Source organism: Brachypodium distachyon, chromosome 5 (assembly GCF_000005505.3).
Source record: "Brachypodium distachyon strain Bd21 chromosome 5, Brachypodium_distachyon_v3.0, whole genome shotgun sequence".
Classification (NCBI taxonomy): Eukaryota; Viridiplantae; Streptophyta; class Magnoliopsida; order Poales; family Poaceae; genus Brachypodium; species Brachypodium distachyon.
In genome coordinates, this window is record NC_016135.3 from 27,053,885 (window position 1) to 27,073,472 (window position 19,588).

General features: G+C 48.0%; 3 protein-coding genes and 1 pseudogene across 3 annotated transcripts; 2 read left to right on the forward strand and 2 right to left on the reverse strand.

The window, feature by feature from the left end:
• Nucleotides 1-6: 6 nt before the first annotated feature.
• LOC100839061 (probable phytol kinase, chloroplastic) lies at nt 7-2,150 on the reverse strand. The gene is made up of 6 exons (XM_003580741.4): nt 1,720-2,150; nt 1,010-1,077; nt 789-920; nt 592-707; nt 363-477; nt 7-275 (listed from the first exon to the last, which is right to left on the reverse strand). The coding sequence occupies exons 1-6, from the start codon at nt 2,023-2,025 to the stop codon at nt 74-76; spliced, it is 939 nt and encodes a 312-aa protein (XP_003580789.1). The 5' UTR covers nt 2,026-2,150; the 3' UTR covers nt 7-73.
• Nucleotides 2,151-7,270: 5,120 nt separating this feature from the next.
• LOC100839972 (CRS2-like protein, chloroplastic) lies at nt 7,271-15,761 on the forward strand. Its single transcript, XM_014896013.2, has 9 exons — nt 7,271-7,622; nt 12,770-12,991; nt 13,076-13,160; nt 13,284-13,351; nt 13,535-13,585; nt 13,656-13,729; nt 14,470-14,528; nt 14,603-14,679; nt 15,337-15,761. Exons 2-9 carry the CDS (start codon nt 12,821-12,823, stop codon nt 15,469-15,471), a joined length of 720 nt encoding a protein of 239 aa, XP_014751499.1. The 5' UTR covers nt 7,271-7,622; nt 12,770-12,820; the 3' UTR covers nt 15,472-15,761.
• LOC106865620 (CRS2-like protein, chloroplastic) lies at nt 8,221-9,742 on the reverse strand. The gene is made up of 3 exons (XM_014896014.2): nt 9,171-9,742; nt 9,002-9,086; nt 8,221-8,878 (listed from the first exon to the last, which is right to left on the reverse strand). Exons 1-3 carry the CDS (start codon nt 9,339-9,341, stop codon nt 8,715-8,717), a joined length of 420 nt encoding a protein of 139 aa, XP_014751500.1. The 5' UTR covers nt 9,342-9,742; the 3' UTR covers nt 8,221-8,714.
• Nucleotides 15,762-15,904: 143 nt separating the features above from the next.
• On the forward strand, nt 15,905-18,070 carry LOC100839666 (annotated as a pseudogene).
• The last annotated feature ends 1,518 nt before the right edge of the window (nt 18,071-19,588 follow it).

Here is a 19,588-nt window from a genome sequence, read left to right on the forward strand (position 1 = left end):
TCGTACTTAAAATGGCTAAGGAGACAAGTAAACATTTGAAGCCAGTGCAGGAGGAGTTCAAAACATCCAGTTCCTAGATTCGATTTGCAGTGTTGCCAAACAACATAAAGGCTACAAACATGGTGGCCAATGGAACAGAGATATTGTCATCTACAACATCAGTTACAGGAATACACTCCACCACAGTAGCTGCCAACGCAACAAGAACCAGTTTACCAAACGTTTCCTCCCAGTTGACATGGATGTAACCAAGCCACGAGAAGTAGGACAGCATCCTGCAACAATGAAACGAATCAAGCAAGTCATTCATCGTGTGTAAAAATCTGTCTTGAGACAGTAGACGGGCATCACAAGAACCCTACAAAGCGGATAGCAGGAACCCAGAAATGAACATGGCCACACTCCCAGCCCAGCTCTTCTTCTTGTTGAATGGCAGCTTCAGTGAGCCGTACCTTCTCCCGACAATGTCAGCAAAGCCTGTGAAGTCAAGATGCAAATAGCCGAAGATTTAGCGAAATGATCAGGTCATAAGTGTAAATAGGGTGTTACTGAACCTGTAACCGTGCTCAGTGGCAGTGATTTCCATCTTACCGTCACCACCGCTCATCATGGACAAGGAGACAATTCCAATTGGCGAGTCACGCCAGAAGGCTAGAACAATGAGCAGTAGCACTATGACATAGTAAAGAGGACCTCTCAGCAATTCCCTGTCAGCAACCAGAGATTGTGTCAAGGAGATGTCTGTCTTCAAGAAGAAAGAAGAAGAACTGCCAGAAGAACGGGATTACTCTCGTTTTCCTTCACGGGTCACTGATTTTACAAGAGCTTCGTCAGAGTAGAAACCGAGTCCATAGGTCAGAAGCCTTATGCCGTTCAAGAATGGAACTACTGCCGCGAAGAACCGTGCTTCGTTCGAATTACTGCAAACAGACTGAGTCTTTCTTAAGGTCTCTAGTCTAGCATGAAGATGTTAAAGCATATTGATCCTGGAGATAGTTGGAGGGAGGACCTGAAGAGTGGCCATGAAGACATGAACATAACCCCCGATAGCACATGCACGATCTTTCTGCTCAAGCTCTGCCTTCAACAGTGACAAAACACCAGAAGTTAGCAAGCAAGAATCAGAACAGAGGTTTAGGCATGGTATTGTTAAACTACCAATGGTTGTGTTTGAGTGTTTGCCCTGTTCTGAACGCAACGGCGTGCTAAGCTTTCGATTGTTCTGAAGAAAGCAAACACTCAAGGAATGTTTGTTTGGTTGTTTGATCAACCAAATAATTTGACCCTTTTTAATCTATTTCTCCGTCCAACAAAGGATGTCTCAACTTTGACTAAATTTGGATGCATCTATACACTACACTAAGTCATGTCTAAATATATCCAAATTTTGACTAACTTGAAACATCTTTTGTTGGACGGAGGAAGTATATTCTATACTGGCTGAAATTAGTCTCTACTCCCTCCAGTTTGATCGGAGGAAGTAATTATTTTTTAGCAGTGGCCAGTGAGTTTGCAGCAAGAAAGCTCGATCTGGATCTGAAACTAAAACCAATAAGTTCAGTAAACCCATAAGATCTTCCTAGCAATAATTGCAGCTAACTAAGTTCAGTAAACACATCGAATCCCCGTTCGGTTCAGTCGCACCAATAGCCCAATCATCATCACATGAAACAAGCAAAATGCGAGGGTGGGGGATTAAACCGAAGAAGCGCACGAGACCTGTTCGACGAGACGCCGCTCGGTGAGCGCGTCGAAGGCGCGCACGAGGGAGTACGCCCCCGCGGTGACGAGCAGCGTGGCGCCGCCGTCCCGCAGCAGCAGCGCCGAAACCGGCGCCGACGCCGATGCCGCGAGCGCCGCCCCCGCCGCCACGGCCGGGACACCGGCGACGATCCACCGCCGCGGCCGCCGCGGCGCAGGGGACGCGGGAAGAAGGTCGGAGGTGGAGGAGCGGGAGCGCGATATGAGCAGGGAAGCCGGGGAGGAGGGGAACGCGAGCGCGCCGCCGGGCCGCGCCGCCGCCATGTGGTCCGCCGGTCCTTCCTGGCTGCGTGCGCGCGCCGCCGGAGAGCGAGCGAGCGGGCGAATTTGGGTGGCAACCTTTGCTGTAGCAAATTTGTCCGGGCGCGCGCTCGGGTCGTGTGGATTGGATCGTTGGACAGTTATGGTAGCGTAGTTTTCGTAAGGCTGGATGCGGTGTACGAAGTACTGTAGTACGGTGTAGACTCCCGCGTGTGTGCGTGTGTGGACCCTCTTGCGTATCTAGCGGTGATTGTCGTGGCCCCACCTGCCGGGCTGTGGGTCACTGTCTCCCTGGCTTAGCGATTTTCAGGGCATCAGCATTTTCCACCAGATCCAAACAGTATGAATTGAACAACACTCAGTGAAGGCAACATATATCTTATGGATCCGTCGCTTGTAAACAACAGTGGTTGAAGGCAACATATCTTATGCAGTCAAGAAGATAAATTGATCGAAACAACTAGTACTCAACAACAATTACGCTCATTTTGGTTACTGGAATCAGGTGGAATGTAATGGAACCGTGCTACTTTTGGAGGCCGTTCTTGTGTTTGGTCGAAGGAACTAAGAAGAATGGGACGGAACCAACTGGTTCCACAAAAAAGAATATTCCCCTTATATGCGGAACCGTCCGGTGACTCAAACTCAAAAAATGAGGTATCAATCCGTTCCTCGTCTCCCGTGACTCTCCTTCTCGTCTCCCCTCCTCGGTAGAAAATTCTCTAGGAACGGGCCGCACGTCCTCTCCGCTGAGGCCCCTCCTAGATGCTGACAACTCTACTCACGGCACCAATCTTAACGCGTCTCTGAATCCCAAGTATTTGATACGTATCTGTCTAGGTCCGTACACATCACGTATACGCGCCTCTAAACAGTTTCCGTCGAGGCCTAAAATCCAGGCACACGATCAGCTAATTGGAACCAACTCTGGGTCCTCGTGTTGAGACGAGAGAGCCATGGCGTGGTCGGGCGAATCTCCACATGCAATGACCTCCGCGGACCAATACGCAGCCGCTGTCGCCGTAGCGCCTACGTCCACCGGTGTGAAGATCCCGGACGCCGAGCACACAGCCAATGCCGATGGCAGCAACGTACTGCATACCGGTGATCAGATGATGGCGGTCGCACAACTGGTTCCTTCTTTTTCACTCGACTCGTCCGGCGATCAAGTTGCCGCTAGCACTCTGCATGTGGCTGGTGACAAAACGATGCAAGCGTCAGCTGGCTCTACTTTCATGATGGGGAATTATGGATCGATCTTGATTGGTACCACGTTAACAGGTTCAGCTAGAACATCATCCCCCACTAAGGTACATATCCATGTGTTAGTTTGTGCAAACAAAAGCATGGTTTGTTAGTATAATTCAGTTAATATATATTTGAAAGCAGGTGTATGATACCAATTGTGAATCATTAATTGTTCCTAAAGTTGGGATGGCATTCAAGTCAGAAGAGGAAGCATACGAGTTTTACAATAATTATGCCGGTAAGATTGGTTTTAGCATTAGAAAGAGCCACTCAAAGTTGAGACCAGATAAAACCGTATTTAAGAAACATATAGTTTGTAGTAGTGAAGGGGAACGAGAGGCTCATTCAAAACATGAAACTGTGAAACAAAATGCTATAACAAGGTCCGGTTGTGATGCCCGTATTCAGTTTAGTATTGCTCGGGATGGCGTTTGGAGGGTGCAGAAGGTTGTATTGGAGCACAATCATTATCTCGCAAGTCCGGATAAAAGACACATGTTGCGGTCACAGCGCCGTTTGATAGAGTCAGATAAAGTTGTGATAGGTCATATGAGGGAAGCGGGATTAAAGCCCGCAGATGTATACAAAATTTTCAAACAGTGGTATGGAGGACCTCAGCATGTACCTTTTCTGCGGGTGGATAGCAATAACCATATTGGCCGCGAGCGCAAAAAGTATTTGGAAGTCAATGACGCTCAAACATTGTTGGAGTTCTTAAAAAACAAGCAATTAAAAGATCCTTCTTTTTTTTATGCCATACAATTAGATGAGAAGGATTGCCGGATAGCTAATTTCTTTTGGGCAGATGGTCAAGCTATCATGGATTATGCTTGTTTTGGTGATGCTTTGTCATTTGACACCACTTTTCAGACAAACAAGTTTGAAATGCCTTTTGCACCACTCCTTGGAACAAACCATCATAAGCAAACCATTCTTTTCGGAGCTGCACTATTATGTGATGAAACCACTGACTCGTTTATATGGCTCTTCAACACATTTTTAACAGCAATGTCTGGGAAACGACCTGTTACAATTTTTACAGATCAATGTGCAGCTATGGCCAAAGCAATTAGCATTGTTTTCCCAAGCACAAAACACTTCCTCTACATTTGGCACATTTATCAAAATGCCGCTAAACATCTTAGCCATGTAATTTCAAGCATCCTCGGTTTCTTGCTGATTTTAAGAAAGTTGTATATCTAGAAAATTCAGTGCCATACTTTGAGCAGAAGTGGCAACAGTTGTTGATTGAATATGACCTTGTGGAGAACTCATGGATACAAACGCTATTTGGTTTGCGTGAGAAGTGGGCTGTTGTGTACCGCAATGATTCATTTCATGCCGACATGACCTCAACTCAAAGGAGTGAATGTATGAACAATGTGTTCAAGAAACAATTTCGCAAGAAGCTCTGCCTTTCAGAGCTCTTAGTACAGTATGAGAAGTGTGCTACTAGTCTTCGTGAAAATGAACTAGATGCAGATTTTAAGTCACGAAAGACTAAACCTGTTACTTATATAAGGAATTTACCTATGTTGAAAACTGCAGCCGAGTCATATACAAGGAGGCTCTATTTTGATTTCGAGGAGCAGTTCAAACATCAATTTTCAGTCACGTGCGAGATGATTTCGACGGTGGGAACTATGAAAACTTATAAGGTGATGCCAGTGGCATTTGAGGATGAGGCACTAGTCATCTTTAATCATGAGAATCTGTTTGTATCATGTTTTTGTAGAAGATACGAATCCAAAGGTACGTAATCATCTTTTAACATTTGTTCGTTTATAAAATGTTGTCTTACTCCGTGTTTTATGATGTCATAGGTCTGTTGTGCAAACATGCTCTCCGAGTGTTCAATATCAACGAGGTTTTCACTTTACCATTGCAATATATACTGCACAGACGGACAAAGTATGCAAAAAGAGGATATTTTTTGAATAATCAAGAAACTACCAATGCAACCCCACTTGTTCTTATATTGGTCACTCTCAATTACATAGATAGTAGAGTTTGTCTTGTTACATGGTTCATCAATAGTAGGTGCCGGGAACACAGTAAATGCAAATACTTTTGTGGGAGAAGGTCCTCAACAATTTGCCGTAAGACAGATTGCTCTACTTTCTTCAATATTTTCATGTAATACTGTACCACAAAAATTCTAAATGTTTCTATACCTATTATGACACAGGCATCTTTTGGGGCAAGCACAATAACTAATACTCCAATTCCACAGTTCACAAATTATATGTTTCATGGAGAAGGTCTTCAACAATTTTCTGTGAGATAGATTACTCGGCCTTGTTTATTGACAAACAATTTCATGTAATTTAACTATCCCAAAAACAACCATAAATATTTTCAGACTTATTATGACATAGGGTTCTTTGGAGGCAAGATCACTGACTAATACCGGAATGACACAGTTCGCAAATAATATGTTTCATCGAGAAGGTCCTCAACAATTTACCGTGAGACATGTCTCAAGCTATTTTATACTTCCCGTGTAATATAATTGTACCACATTAATTCTGAGCACCGCCTAACTTTTCATGACACAGGGTTCTTTTGAGGACAGCACAAGTTTTGGTACCACAACAATACCACACTTCACAAATAATACTTTTCATGGGGATTCTTCGACCATGTTTGGTTCATTCATCCAAGGAGGATTTACAGACCTTCTACTTCAAAATGATCAAGCTTCAGAGTTGCTGCATACTTCGAGAAGATTGGATTTTGATGTAAATCCTGGAGGATGGAAGGAGTAGGCATAGCAGTAATTTGTTTTCCTTCTTGTGGTCATAGACCGATATAGAAATGCTAGTTTTAGAACTAAAATATCTGTAATGCTGCACTGGATCATTACAAAGAGTATGTTTTACCAATATCGTCCCTCATCATCGCCATTCCATTGACAATATGTCTGTTAATTTGCTTTTACCATTGTACAGTGCTTCTCTTTAATTCTTTTGTGCTTGCTTAAATTGTTGGAACTTTGATTAGTAAATTTCGCCCCAAATGATGCTCTGGACCTGAAGTGCTTGCTTTCTCCAAGTGCATTAAAGCTTCAGCTCTAGCCCATCGATTATTTAGCTCACGTCAAGAATACTAGGATTACCAGAAAAATATTTCAAACAATCTCAAATTTGAGGGCAGCAAACCACATGTTCATTCATTCATCAATCTGATATATACACACTGGTATTTTTACAATTTCACAATACACAAAGTCTACTGGTACCATGTTCTAATTTCTCAACACTAAGCATAGTACCAAAAGACTCCTGCTTCACCTCATATAGACCTGCAGTTCACAGAATAATTGTGACTCTGAGTCTACAGGCATAGCACTAGCACTCTAGCAGACGGTGTACAACCGAAGGAAACATCCTGGCAATTTAGCATTCTAATGGAAACAAAGCTTTGTAGAGAACGAAGCTCTGCTAGCTGAATGTGAGGAATTCAGAAATGTCTGAACAAGATTTTGACTGCCTGCATAAGACAATAACATAGTTCAGTAAAAAAATTATAGTATTTCGTAGAAAATACAAGAGGGAAAGAAAACCGTGGAATCGCATTGCTTGGAGCTTTGTTTCCACCGTCGGTTGAAGCGCCGGCGCGAGCGTATCTGCGACAAGCATCGGAGCCGTGTGGAGGCGGATCACGAGCAAAAGGCGGCGGTGGGGAATTGGGGGCTCGCCGGCACTTACGTTTCCGCGAGATGCAGAAGCGCCGTGCTGGGGCTGACCGCAAGCAGGAACCGGCGGCTGGGGCTGACCGCGAGCAGGAATCGGCGGCGGCGAGTCGAACGCTTGCCGGCTCCAGCGCTTCCGCGAGATGCAGCTGGATCTGGCCGATTAGGGTTGATGGGTTTTTCTTTCTGGTATTTGATCAATACGATACAGATACGTTTTGTGTCAAACAAGCAAAAAATATGAAATAGTATTTGAGGATTCGGAGACGCGTTAAGATTGGTGACTTGAGCTGACTTCAGCATCCTAGGAGGGGCATCACGGGAGAGGACGTGCGGCCCGTTCCCACAGAATTTTCTGACCCCCTCCTCACCTCACCGCCTCTCCCGAAACTCCTTCCCACGAAGCCATGGCGTCCACCTCCAGATCCGCGCGTTGCCCCACCGCGTGAACCCCATCTCGGCCAGATCCAGGGCGAGGCCGGCGGCGGACGGGCGAGGCCGGAGGCGGACGGCGGACGGGCGAGGGGCGAGGCAGGCCGGCGGCGGGGAACACAGCGGAGCCGGCGAAGGGGAAGGCAGAGGAGGGGGCAGCTGAAGAAACTTGCGATTTGGAGTTCCTCGATCTGAAGAAACTTGCGGTTTCCGACTTGGACTCAAGGTAAATAGCAGTACTTTTTGGTCCATGCTTGAATCTTTGAGGGAGATTTCTCTATGCACCGTCGATCTAAACCTTTTTTGGTCCATGCTTGAATCTTTGAGGGAGAATTTTTTTTTGAGTATGTTGCGTGTATGCATTGTCATTTTTTGATAGCCATGTATGACTTGTAGATGGTAAAGAGGATGGATAGGAGGCGGAATTTCCTGATTAGGGGAGCTGCAACGTTTGTGGTTTTCGCATTGGTTGCATTGGTCATTCAGGATAGAATAAAGAAGAGGAGACCCCGGGTTACCTATGGACCTATTTGGGAAAGAGACCAACAAAGAATCAATTATCTGAACAATAAAATTTTCAAGTGTGATGTGAGATGCAGAAATATGTTAAGGGTTGAAAGAGCACCCCTTTTTTTATTGTGTGAAATTTTGAGGGAACATTTGTTGCTGAGAGACAGTATACATGTATCCGTGGAGGAGCAAGTAGCAATGTTCTTGAATACTATTGGCCATAACCTTAGAAATAGGGTTATTGGGGCTAATTTTGACAGGTCAAATGAGACGGTAAGCCGCTATTTTAGACTAGTCCTTCACGCGATAGGTGAGCTATGAGCTGAATATATCAGGCCACCTAACTTGGAAACTCCAGCCAATATTGCAGGGAACCCACGGTTTGACCCATATTTTAAGGTATTTTGAGAAACTTGTCCTTCCATATTTAGGTGTGAAATTTTATGGCTTATAACCCTTTAAAATATATAGGATTGCATTGGAGCAATTGATGGTACACATGTTCGAGCATCAGTTAGTAAAGATATGGAACCTTCCTTTCGTGGTCGGAAGTCTTTTCCTACTCAAAATGTCATGGCAGCAGTAGATTACGACCTTCAGTTCACATATGTTTTGGCGGGTTGGGAGGGGACAGCACATGATGCGACCACTTTAGCATATGCTATAGAGCGGGAGAATGGCGGGTTTGGAGGGGACATCACATGATGCGACCATTTTAGCAGATGCTATAGAGCGGGAGAATGGCACATGATGCGACCATTCATAAGCATTAACAAGTTTTTGTATTTCACAGTCAAATCAGTTAAAACTAATCACATGACAAGAAAGAATTATAGCAAGAAAGAAGTATAGCAAGGTAGATATCAGATATTAAAGTTGAAAATCTTCCAAAAGTGTCGCTTACAGATTCACCGCTGAGATTTATATATGTTTGAGGCTTGGCAAGCAAAACAGGGACACCATCAACCATCCCTGCATCAATGGAAGGACAATAACTTCAACTGAATTCAATCCTTTGTACTTTGAAAACAGGGTATCCATTACTCACAAGTAAAGAAGAAAATTCTTTCTGGGGGAATATCTAAGGAGCCAAACCTTCACCAAATAGTGCTTTGAAGTGATGTGTGGTCAGGGGTATGCCCTGAGACTGTGCAAACGCGTCTATCATATCAAACCCAACCTGTAAGGCAAAACATTATGAGATAATTCTGATAATAAAGCTGAGCCACCCAATTTCAAACACAAGATGAGAAACAGATCTTACATTGTGTCTGGTGGATTGGTACTTCTCGCCGGGATTACCCAGACCAACAAAGAGCCATGGTTGTATTGAAGAGTACGATGTGGATGGAGATAATGAGGAGGTTGTCCCACAGGTAGAGACATAGCGTTTAGAAAGGAAGGGAGAACATCTCATCCAAAGCTTTCCCCGCATGATTTACTCAATTATAGGCATCCAAATATTCACAAGTACAGACCAGATTGTCTGCAAACAAAAGCAATTTGCTCTTTGAATGATCACTAGCAATGCTGAACAAACAAGAGGGTAAAACATACAGAACATGATAGTAAATCGTAGTGGACATAAGCCCCACGCATCCAACACTGTCGTGCACATCATTAAATGACTTCCACTGTTGCTGTAAAAAAAACTGATTCCACAATTTGTATTGCAAGCTTATGGCAAAAAGAAAATCGTAATCGGCAAAGATTACCATATTGATATTGGGGCGCACGATAAACATCAGTGCTCCAAATGCACTTTCCAATCAGATGCAGCAAACAGAAACTGAACATCACAAAATTTTTGGCACTGAAGTGATGCACATTGGTCACAATACAACCTAGCTAGCCGTTTCACCAGCAGGTAAGTGCAAGTACCCCAGGAAAAAACAACTACAACAATCATGGAAAAAATGCGTTCGTAGTCTAGCTTAAGCATTTCATCAGATAGCTCTACTGCACATGATGCAGCAACACGTAACTTGCCTAATCCTTATGCCTGCAATCCGAAAACCATCATCAACTCTAGACCATTAGTACCGTATTCATCCACACACTGTCTCTTTCATTAGTACACGAGTTCGAAAAACTAATTTCTAGAATGCCGAGTCTCCGCTGCATTTCAGGATTCAAGTTTTAGAGAACGCTTACAAGTGGACTATCGAAGCTCCGGTCGCGTAATCCCGAAGGCGCTTGCGGCGGTGGCGGCACGTACAGGAAGAGAACCACTCACGGGCGCAGTGTGCGTGGTTTGGGACCGGAGCTGCTCGGTGGTCGTCGGCGAGGACGGAAACGGCGTCGATAAACTCTGCGCTGAAGACCGTGGCACCGGCCGCTACGGCGCGCGGGGCAGCAGCAGAGCCTGAGCAGCCCGTTCCCACTCAGCGCGCCGTGGGGTTTGGAGAGCGGCCACTGCTTCCGTCCAGCGCCGTCGCGTCCCTCGCCTGAGCGGGTGCCACTGCCAGCCCTGCTCCTCCGACTACAGACTACAGTATATCTCGGGAAGGCCAGCGAGCAAACCGTGAATGAATAGCCAGCTTGGGCCGTGTCCCGGGCTTGAATAACGATCGCAATGCTTTACAGGCCAAACGGGCCGTATTGGGCCGCTGCAACCGCACGATCTTAAACCAGAATCGAATTCAAACTCCTCTGATGAAAAAAAAATTCGAATTCAAACAGCAGCGCGTCTCTCGAACCGAACTTCACCCTCCTTCAATTCCCGTGTCGGTCTCGCACACAACAATCAGAACCCGACCACAACTCCACGTATGCGTACACGGCCAGTATATAAATTCCTCAGCCAGTGAGCAGCAGCCTTCCAAGCACGGAAAAAAGAAGCACAAAGCGAAGCCAAGAAACTCGATCTAAACAGCAGCGCGATGGGATCCATGGCGCCGACCGTCGTGGCGCTGTTGATGATCGTCATCTTCGGCGCCACCGCCTCCTCCACCTCGGCAGCAGCCCGAAACAGCAGGCGGCGACGTGTCCAGCTCCGGCGGCATCATGAAGGCGCGGCAGATCTACGACCAGTGGCTGGCGCGGCACAGCCGCGTCTACAACGCTCTCGGCGATTACGAGCGCCGCTTCCGCGTCTTCTGCGACAACCTCGACTTCGTCCGCGCCCACAACGCAAATGCCGACGCAGCTGGCGCCGGAGAAGAAGGAGAACCACCGTCGTTCCGGCTCGGCATGAACCGCTTCGCCGACCTCACCAACGCCGAGTACCGCGCCGCTTTCCTCAACACCTCCATCCCCACTTCCAATGGCACCGTCGTGGGCGAGATACCGGTACAACACTAGCACCGGCGGGCTCGAGGTTGCGCCGCTGGCGGGGCACGTGGACTGGAGGACAAAGGGCGCGTTGGCGCCCGTGAAGAACCAGGGCCAGTGCGGCAGCCGCCGGGCACGTGCTGTGCCTGTCACACTTTGTCATCGTCTCCGGCTCCCGCGCCGGCGCGGGCTTCGGGGGGTTGGGCGTCGTCTTCACCGGGTACGACGCGGCCATGGCGATGCCGCACTTCCCGGACTTCTCCCACGCGTTGCGCTCCATGCGGATGTACTGGCCGTGTACGCATACGTGGAGTTGTGGTCGGGTTCTGATTGTTGTGTGCGAGACCGACACGGGAATTGAAGGAGGGTGAAGTTCGGTTCGAGAGACGCGCTGCTGTTTGAATTCGAATTTTTTTTTCATCAGAGGAGTTTGAATTCGATTCTGGTTTAAGATCGTGCGGTTGCAGCGGCCCAATACGGCCCGTTTGGCCTGTAAAGCATTGCGATCGTTATTCAAGCCCGGGACACGGCCCAAGCTGGCTATTCATTCACGGTTTGCTCGCTGGCCTTCCCGAGATATACTGTAGTCTGTAGTCGGAGGAGCAGGGCTGGCAGTGGCACCCGCTCAGGCGAGGGACGCGACGGCGCTGGACGGAAGCAGTGGCCGCTCTCCAAACCCCACGGCGCGCTGAGTGGGAACGGGCTGCTCAGGCTCTGCTGCTGCCCCGCGCGCCGTAGCGGCCGGTGCCACGGTCTTCAGCGCAGAGTTTATCGACGCCGTTTCCGTCCTCGCCGACGACCACCGAGCAGCTCCGGTCCCAAACCACGCACACTGCGCCCGTGAGTGGTTCTCTTCCTGTACGTGCCGCCACCGCCGCAAGCGCCTTCGGGATTACGCGACCGGAGCTTCGATAGTCCACTTGTAAGCGTTCTCTAAAACTTGAATCCTGAAATGCAGCGGAGACTCGGCATTCTAGAAATTAGTTTTTCGAACTCGTGTACTAATGAAAGAGACAGTGTGTGGATGAATACGGTACTAATGGTCTAGAGTTGATGATGGTTTTCGGATTGCAGGCATAAGGATTAGGCAAGTTACGTGTTGCTGCATCATGTGCAGTAGAGCTATCTGATGAAATGCTTAAGCTAGACTACGAACGCATTTTTTCCATGATTGTTGTAGTTGTTTTTTCCTGGGGTACTTGCACTTACCTGCTGGTGAAACGGCTAGCTAGGTTGTATTGTGACCAATGTGCATCACTTCAGTGCCAAAAATTTTGTGATGTTCAGTTTCTGTTTGCTGCATCTGATTGGAAAGTGCATTTGGAGCACTGATGTTTATCGTGCGCCCCAATATCAATATGGTAATCTTTGCCGATTACGATTTTCTTTTTGCCATAAGCTTGCAATACAAATTGTGGAATCAGTTTTTTTTACAGCAACAGTGGAAGTCATTTAATGATGTGCACGACAGTGTTGGATGCGTGGGGCTTATGTCCACTACGATTTACTATCATGTTCTGTATGTTTTACCCTCTTGTTTGTTCAGCATTGCTAGTGATCATTCAAAGAGCAAATTGCTTTTGTTTGCAGACAATCTGGTCTGTACTTGTGAATATTTGGATGCCTATAATTGAGTAAATCATGCGGGGAAAGCTTTGGATGAGATGTTCTCCCTTCCTTTCTAAACGCTATGTCTCTACCTGTGGGACAACCTCCTCATTATCTCCATCCACATCGTACTCTTCAATACAACCATGGCTCTTTGTTGGTCTGGGTAATCCCGGCGAGAAGTACCAATCCACCAGACACAATGTAAGATCTGTTTCTCATCTTGTGTTTGAAATTGGGTGGCTCAGCTTTATTATCAGAATTATCTCATAATGTTTTGCCTTACAGGTTGGGTTTGATATGATAGACGCGTTTGCACAGTCTCAGGGCATACCCCTGACCACACATCACTTCAAAGCACTATTTGGTGAAGGTTTGGCTCCTTAGATATTCCCCCAGAAAGAATTTTCTTCTTTACTTGTGAGTAATGGATACCCTGTTTTCAAAGTACAAAGGATTGAATTCAGTTGAAGTTATTGTCCTTCCATTGATGCAGGGATGGTTGATGGTGTCCCTGTTTTGCTTGCCAAGCCTCAAACATATATAAATCTCAGCGGTGAATCTGTAAGCGACACTTTTGGAAGATTTTCAACTTTAATATCTGATATCTACCTTGCTATACTTCTTTCTTGCTATAATTCTTTCTTGTCATGTGATTAGTTTTAACTGATTTGACTGTGAAATACAAAAACTTGTTAATGCTTATGAATATGAAGCTGATGTGCCTCCCTTCTTTCCTTATTACAGGCTGCTGCACTTGCTGCCTATTATAAATTGCCACTTCACCGTGTCCTAGTGGTAAGTGTTTGTTTTAAAATCTTTGTGCCACTGTATAGGCGATCTGACTTCGCTGATGTACGAATTTCAGGCATACGATGACACAGACCTTCCGTGTGGAGTTCTCCGTTTACAACCTAAAGGAGGATCTGGACGTCACAATGGGTAGGTAAACCTTACTTTTTATTTGCTTTGTGAACGTGTTTTATTCCTGTCTTGTCTTTAAACACGTAAAAAGAAGCAATAGCACTGTAATTCATCAGTTTAAAATGTCAGACGTTGTTTTGTCCTAATATAGTCCGTTCGTAACTTAGTATACCCGCAGGAGGTACCTCCGTACCTGACTCAGTGACTTTTAGTAAATACATGCTACTTGCCTTTTATAGAGGAGAGAGATTCCAATCTGTAACACCCCAGCGTCACTCCTGGCTGCCCATCTTGTTTGGGAAGATTGCCCCGAGAGGATCAGGGCGTGTTCAGCCCCGGGAGATTAGCTCTTCCGGCCTTTTTCCTTCTTTTTTCTGTTTTTTCTCTGTTGGGGATCACTCTCTGATCCCCACCCTGTACAGTTCTCCTCTTTAATCGAATGACGGAAACGACCGTCCTTTCTTCAAAAAAAAAAGTAGAGGAGAGAGATTAATTACATTTCTTGTATATTGTTGCATTCCTGCATGCATCATATTTTTTGTTTTGCATTTCATCATGATCCTTTGAGGGTCCTTTTACGTGTTTGCACTTGCAGTTTACATTGCCTTTGATGGCTAGTCAGTCCTCGAAAATAATCTTCTGAACATGAGCAAACTCTTTAATCAGTGCAGTAGAATGTCTCATAGATCTATCCCATGTCTGTAGATAGAGGCTTTATTTGATCTTGACAGGAAACATTTACCTTGTTAGTTTATCAGGTTGAAGAGTGTGATCTACCATTTCCGCAAGAACCGGGAATTTGGTCGATTAAGGATTGGTAGGTTCAGCAACTTCAGGATTCAAAATATAGTTTTCTTTTCTCAACCAAGACTCATAGTCTGGCTTCTGTAGGAATTGGACGTCCTCCTGGTCAGATGGATCCCAAAGCTTTCGTGCTTCAGAAGTTTAATAAGACTGCTCGTGAACGGGTAAAAATCTCCATTGCTTTTACTATGATTGTGTTCTTAATGATTTATTTTTAAAACCCATTATTTCTTCTATTGTTGGATGATTCGGTTCGATCGTTAGGACAGGTATGGGTAAACTGTGTTGATTGCAACACACTTGATTATATTCTTTATATAAGAAAGCTCCATAAAAAACTATTTCAGTTAAAGTTTGGCGAAATTCTACGATGCTTCCTGCAAATGGCAAACGGCTTTTCAGTACTAGCAGTTTTAATCGAGCACATTTATGACTGTACTGCTAATATTTTAGTAGCCCCTCTAGTAAAAAACTAGGAAGCATTTTGGCATTTGGATGGTCTCCAGAACCAAAATTTTGTCACAAGTGTATATATAGTGTCGTGAAATTGTTACGGAGTATTCACCGAGGCAACTCAGTTAAGTTACATTGTTTTCGTCGCATCAATCTAGATAGACATAAAGATATTGTGGGTCGAACTGAAAAATAGCCTGGCACTGACTGACTGGAAGGTCATTGCACAATCTGAAGATATTTGAAGGACCACTTGTATCTTGAAGCACGATAGAAGCACGATAAATACTGTATGATTTCGTATCTTGAACCTGTATGCAAACAACCAGAGGCTTATGCTTCTTGCTTCTTCTGCTTTGGACACACAGATTGACTCGGGCATAAAAGAGGGTGTCGACATCCTGAAGATGGTGGTCACCAAGGGTTTGACGGAGGCGGCAAGGGTTTCAAATGTGAATCAGAAGTACAAGCATCTGGTATCAGATGACCAGCAGCTGTATTGAAGGGCGCGCTACACAAAATTGTGGCAAGATTAGCCATAAAAACACTGAAGCCTGATGATGGTCAAGAAAAGCATCTCCATGCCAACTGGAATGAGGTGAAGCTGGAGAACGTGGTAGAGAGTGGTCTATACTGAACTGGAGCACTGTCGTCCCCTTGTACTACTAGTTCCGGTGGCTTGCAGTTAAACCATACTCTTGTTTGATAAAAAGAAAACGAAAATAGCTCTCCTGACCCACCCACCACAATACCGTTACTTTAAGATATGCGTAGTTCTTTTTTTTGCATTTAAGCTCCTAATTTTATCTCAAAGTTCATCTAGATACGCATGCATACACAAAATGCGACATTTATTTTGGAACGGAAAACGTTAAATACACGTGTAGGTCTCAATTCTGTTATATCCAAAGTCTTTTGGATGAACATAGCCAGCTGATCTTTTGTATACGAGGGAACGTGCACGTGCTGACGCTGTCCAGTCCAGACCAGCTCCGTGGGCAGCGGCACCATGGCCGAGCCATCTGTACCGGGCCGCTTCACCCAGCGCCGCCACCTGGCCGGCTTGCCTCGCCTCCTTCACCGCTGCAAACACAGCAAACAGGTACCCTTGTCTTTCTATGCATGCACCACCTTGCCGCCTGAGACTGAGACTCTGAGAGAGATCGCGGCACGCTCATCACTCGCCACCACCGTGTATGGCTCGACTGCATTCGCGCCAACTCACGCAGAGATCAGCTCAGCTCGGAACATATAAATAGCCGTACATGGGCGAGAAAATGGAAGCCGCCGTCGCGTTCTTCCTCCTTGTCCCGCTCGCCACCTGTGCCGCGCTGATCCTCTTCCTCCTCCTGCTGCTCCCCGCCGTGAAGCCATCCAAGGCAAGACTGGCGGCCGCAGCCTCCTCCCGCTGCCGCCATCCCCGCCGTCCAACCCGATCCTCGGCCCGCTCCTCTGGCTCTGGCGCGCACGTTCCGGCCTGGAGCCCGTGATCCGGGCCGTCCACCGCCACCACGGGCCGATACTGACGCTTTTCTTCCTCTCCCCGTGGCCCGCCATCTTCGTCTCCGGCCGGGCCGCCACCCACCGGGCCCTCGTCCAGCTCGGCCCAACATTCGCCAGCCGGCCCCCCGCCATCGCGCCCTTCCCCGTGCTCACCTCGGCCCAGCGCACCGTCAGCTCCGCCCCCTACGGCCCGCTCTGGCGCTCCCTCCGCCGCAACCTCGCCGCCGGCGTCCTCCTCCGGTCACGCCACGCCCTCTACTCCCCCGCCCGCCGCTGGGCCCTCGCGCTCCTCTTCTCCGGCCTCGATAACGGCGGCGAGGGCAAGGCGGTGGTCACCGTGGTGGAGCCGCTGCAGCGGGCCATGTTCGCGCTGCTGTCGTCCATGTGCTTCGGGCGGCGGCTGGACGACGACGCCGTGAGAGGAATCCAGGCCGTGCAGAGGGAGCTCTTCGCGAACTACATCGGCTTCCAGGTCTTCGCCTTCTGCCCGGCGCTCACCACGCGTGTCCTCTTCCGGCGCCGGTGGCGGAAGGTGCTCGACATCCGCCGCAGGCAGGAGCAGCTCTTCCTGCCCCTGATCCGAGCAAGAAGAGACCGACGCAGCAGCAGCAATGGCGAAGCTGCGGACGATGGTGACGTGGCCGTGTATTGCTACGCGGACACGCTGCTGGCGCACCGGCTGCCCAAGGAGGAAGAAGAAGGCGGCGAGCCGCGGGGGCTGACGGAGGGCGAGATGGTGAGCCTGTGCACGGAGTTCCTCACGGCGAGCGTCGACACCACGGTGGCCGCGCTCCAGTGGGTCATGGCCAACCTCGTCCTTTACCCGGAGATCCAATCCAAGCTCCACCACGAGATCGCCGCAGCCATGACGATCTCCAACAAAGATCACGATGATCATGCCGTGGTGTGCGAGGAGGACCTGGAAAATCTACCGTACTTGAAGGCGGTGGTGCTGGAGGGGCTGCGGCGGCACCCGCCGGCGCACTTCCTGCTATCGCACGCCGTCTCCGAGGAAGAAGAAGACGCCGAAGCGGCGTGCCTCTACGGGTATCGGATCCCGGCGGCTACATCGGTGAACTTCTCGGTGGCGAACGTGGGGATGGACGAGGAGATCTGGAGCCGGCCGGAGGAGTTCAGGCCGGAGAGGTTCATGGCCGGCGGGGAAGGGGACGGGGTGGACCTGACGGGGGGGAGCCGGCCGGAGGTGATGAGGATGATGCCGTTCGGGGCCGGCAGGAGGATCTGCCCCGGCATGGCGCTCGCGCTGCTCCACCTCGAGTTCTTCGTGGCCAACATGGTTTGGGGGTTCGAGTGGGCGCCGGCGGCGGGTGAAGGCGGTGGCGTCAACCTTGCTGAGAGGCCTGAGTTCACGGTCACCATGGAACGGCCGCTGCGAGCGTTGGTGAAGCCCAGGAGGAGGAGCCGCCGCCGGCCGGACAGTTCGTACGTGCAGTCTCTGATTGTGCGCCTAAAATGATCTCGATTCAAGGAAAATCTGGCACTGAATATACTAGTACTATCCTGTACTCAATGCTCCTAGATGTCTTACTCTAATCAGAGTGACTCAAATTTACTAAAACATGAATGTATCTATGTCTAAAATGTATTTAGATAAGTAGATGTCTCAAGTTTGTCAAAATGTATATAGACATGATTTAGTATATAGATGTATCCAAATTTGATCAAAGTTGGACGGAGGAAGTACATGTAATAAAAAATCATTTGACACAGGGAGGGAGTATTTTCTCACCAACGAAATCATGCGTACGGCTTGCTATTCTCAACCAGCTAAAGGGGACATTTCAAATGTACGAGCAGTGGTCTTATTTTCAAGAACAGCTGCTCGAAAGTCGAAACCTATCGATACCTTTGACAGGTTCCGTTATGCTCACCCTCTCGCAGACCGGAGGAGCAGGATTGTTTTGTTGGTTCACGAACATTTTTTACATTTTGATTGGAGTAAATTAAAAAAAGGAAGTTAGGGTTTCACATAGTTACCGATTTATGTTTTAGTTGCTAAAAACACCAGATTAGACTAAGCGTTCGGTTGTCAGTGTCTAAGCTCGAAACTGACAGGAATGACCCACTGTCGGGCCAACGTGGCATGCCAGGGTGGCAGCTGTCCTCTGTTCCTCTTTCTCTTCGCCGCCCTCTCTCTCCGACCAGCTCCAGCCATTCTCCCGCACGCTCCTCGCCGACAAGCCCACGCCGGTGGCGGACCAGCAGCAGAGCCTCCCCAAGCCGGAGCTGAGGGCCTTCTCAGTATTATTACACACACACACATGCTGCTAATTGATTGAAAAAGAGCCCATCTAAGAAGCAAACAGAAGTTGCTGCCGGCCGCACACACCAGAAGAAATTCGGAGGAATCTGGGCGCACACGCACACACATTGAACGGAACTTGGTGATGATGGAGAATCAAGACATGCGGGTCTCATCAGCGATCTTGGAGTCGACGAACAACCTGGGCACAATAAACAGGCACTTGGCCTGGGTCTCCAGCACGCGCTTCCCAGAGCTCTTCCTTGTCGTGGGGCTCCAACGCTGCGGAGGAAGGGCAGCAGCAGCCACCGCGTGGGTAGATCGAATTAAAACTCGGGGGCGTCGTGGAAGAGAGGCTCAGGGCGGGAGAGCTCCAAGGCAGAGGGCCAGCGCGTGCGGCACATTACGTCGGTGGCGAGGAGGAAGGATGCGCGTGGGGAGCTCGCCGGAGAGGCCCGAACTGGATCTGGAGAGCTGCCGCGGCAGTAGTTGGGTATGGGAAGAAGAAGAGGTCGCTGTGGGGAAGATCCACGCCAGTTTGGACCAGTAAATTGCCACGCTGGCATGCCACGTTGGCATGACCGGTCGACCCGTTCCCTCAGTTTCAAGGTTATTCGCTAGCAAGCGAGAAGTTAAGTAAATCCGGTGATTTTTAACAATTAAAACGTAAACTGGTATCTATATAAAATCCTAACCTTTAATGTGGTGGTTTTATGTAATTTACTCTTCGCCTCAGAAAACAACTAAAACATAAACTGGTACCCCAAGAAGGTTATCCGGCTTTCCGTCCAGCGTGGCAAGTTCAAGTGGCAAGATCAAAGTAAACATGGCGACTGCGGTCTGCCTCTCATCGA

What these genes read in the sequence shown, in the direction of transcription:
- LOC100839061 (XM_003580741.4), bottom strand. Translation starts at nt 2,025, where the DNA reads ATGGCGGCGGCGCGGCCCGGCGGCGCGCTCGCGTTCCCCTCCTCCCCG. An exon ending in ACCCGTGAAGGAAAACGAGA is followed by an intron (nt 708 to 788) that starts GTAATCCCGTTC and finishes GGTTGCTGACAG; the next exon opens with GGAATTGCTGAGAGGTCCTC. An exon ending in CATGATGAGCGGTGGTGACG is followed by an intron (nt 478 to 591) that starts GTAAGATGGAAA and finishes TTGACTTCACAG; the next exon opens with GCTTTGCTGACATTGTCGGG.
- LOC106865620 (XM_014896014.2), bottom strand. Translation starts at nt 9,341, where the DNA reads ATGCGGGGAAAGCTTTGGATGAGATGTTCTCCCTTCCTTTCTAAACGC. An exon ending in ACCAATCCACCAGACACAAT is followed by an intron (nt 9,087 to 9,170) that starts GTAAGATCTGTT and finishes TTTGCCTTACAG; the next exon opens with GTTGGGTTTGATATGATAGA. An exon ending in CAAAGCACTATTTGGTGAAG is followed by an intron (nt 8,879 to 9,001) that starts GTTTGGCTCCTT and finishes CCATTGATGCAG; the next exon opens with GGATGGTTGATGGTGTCCCT.
- LOC100839972 (XM_014896013.2), top strand. Translation starts at nt 12,821, where the DNA reads ATGCGGGGAAAGCTTTGGATGAGATGTTCTCCCTTCCTTTCTAAACGC. An exon ending in CACTTCACCGTGTCCTAGTG is followed by an intron (nt 13,586 to 13,655) that starts GTAAGTGTTTGT and finishes TACGAATTTCAG; the next exon opens with GCATACGATGACACAGACCT. An exon ending in ATTTGGTCGATTAAGGATTG is followed by an intron (nt 14,529 to 14,602) that starts GTAGGTTCAGCA and finishes TGGCTTCTGTAG; the next exon opens with GAATTGGACGTCCTCCTGGT.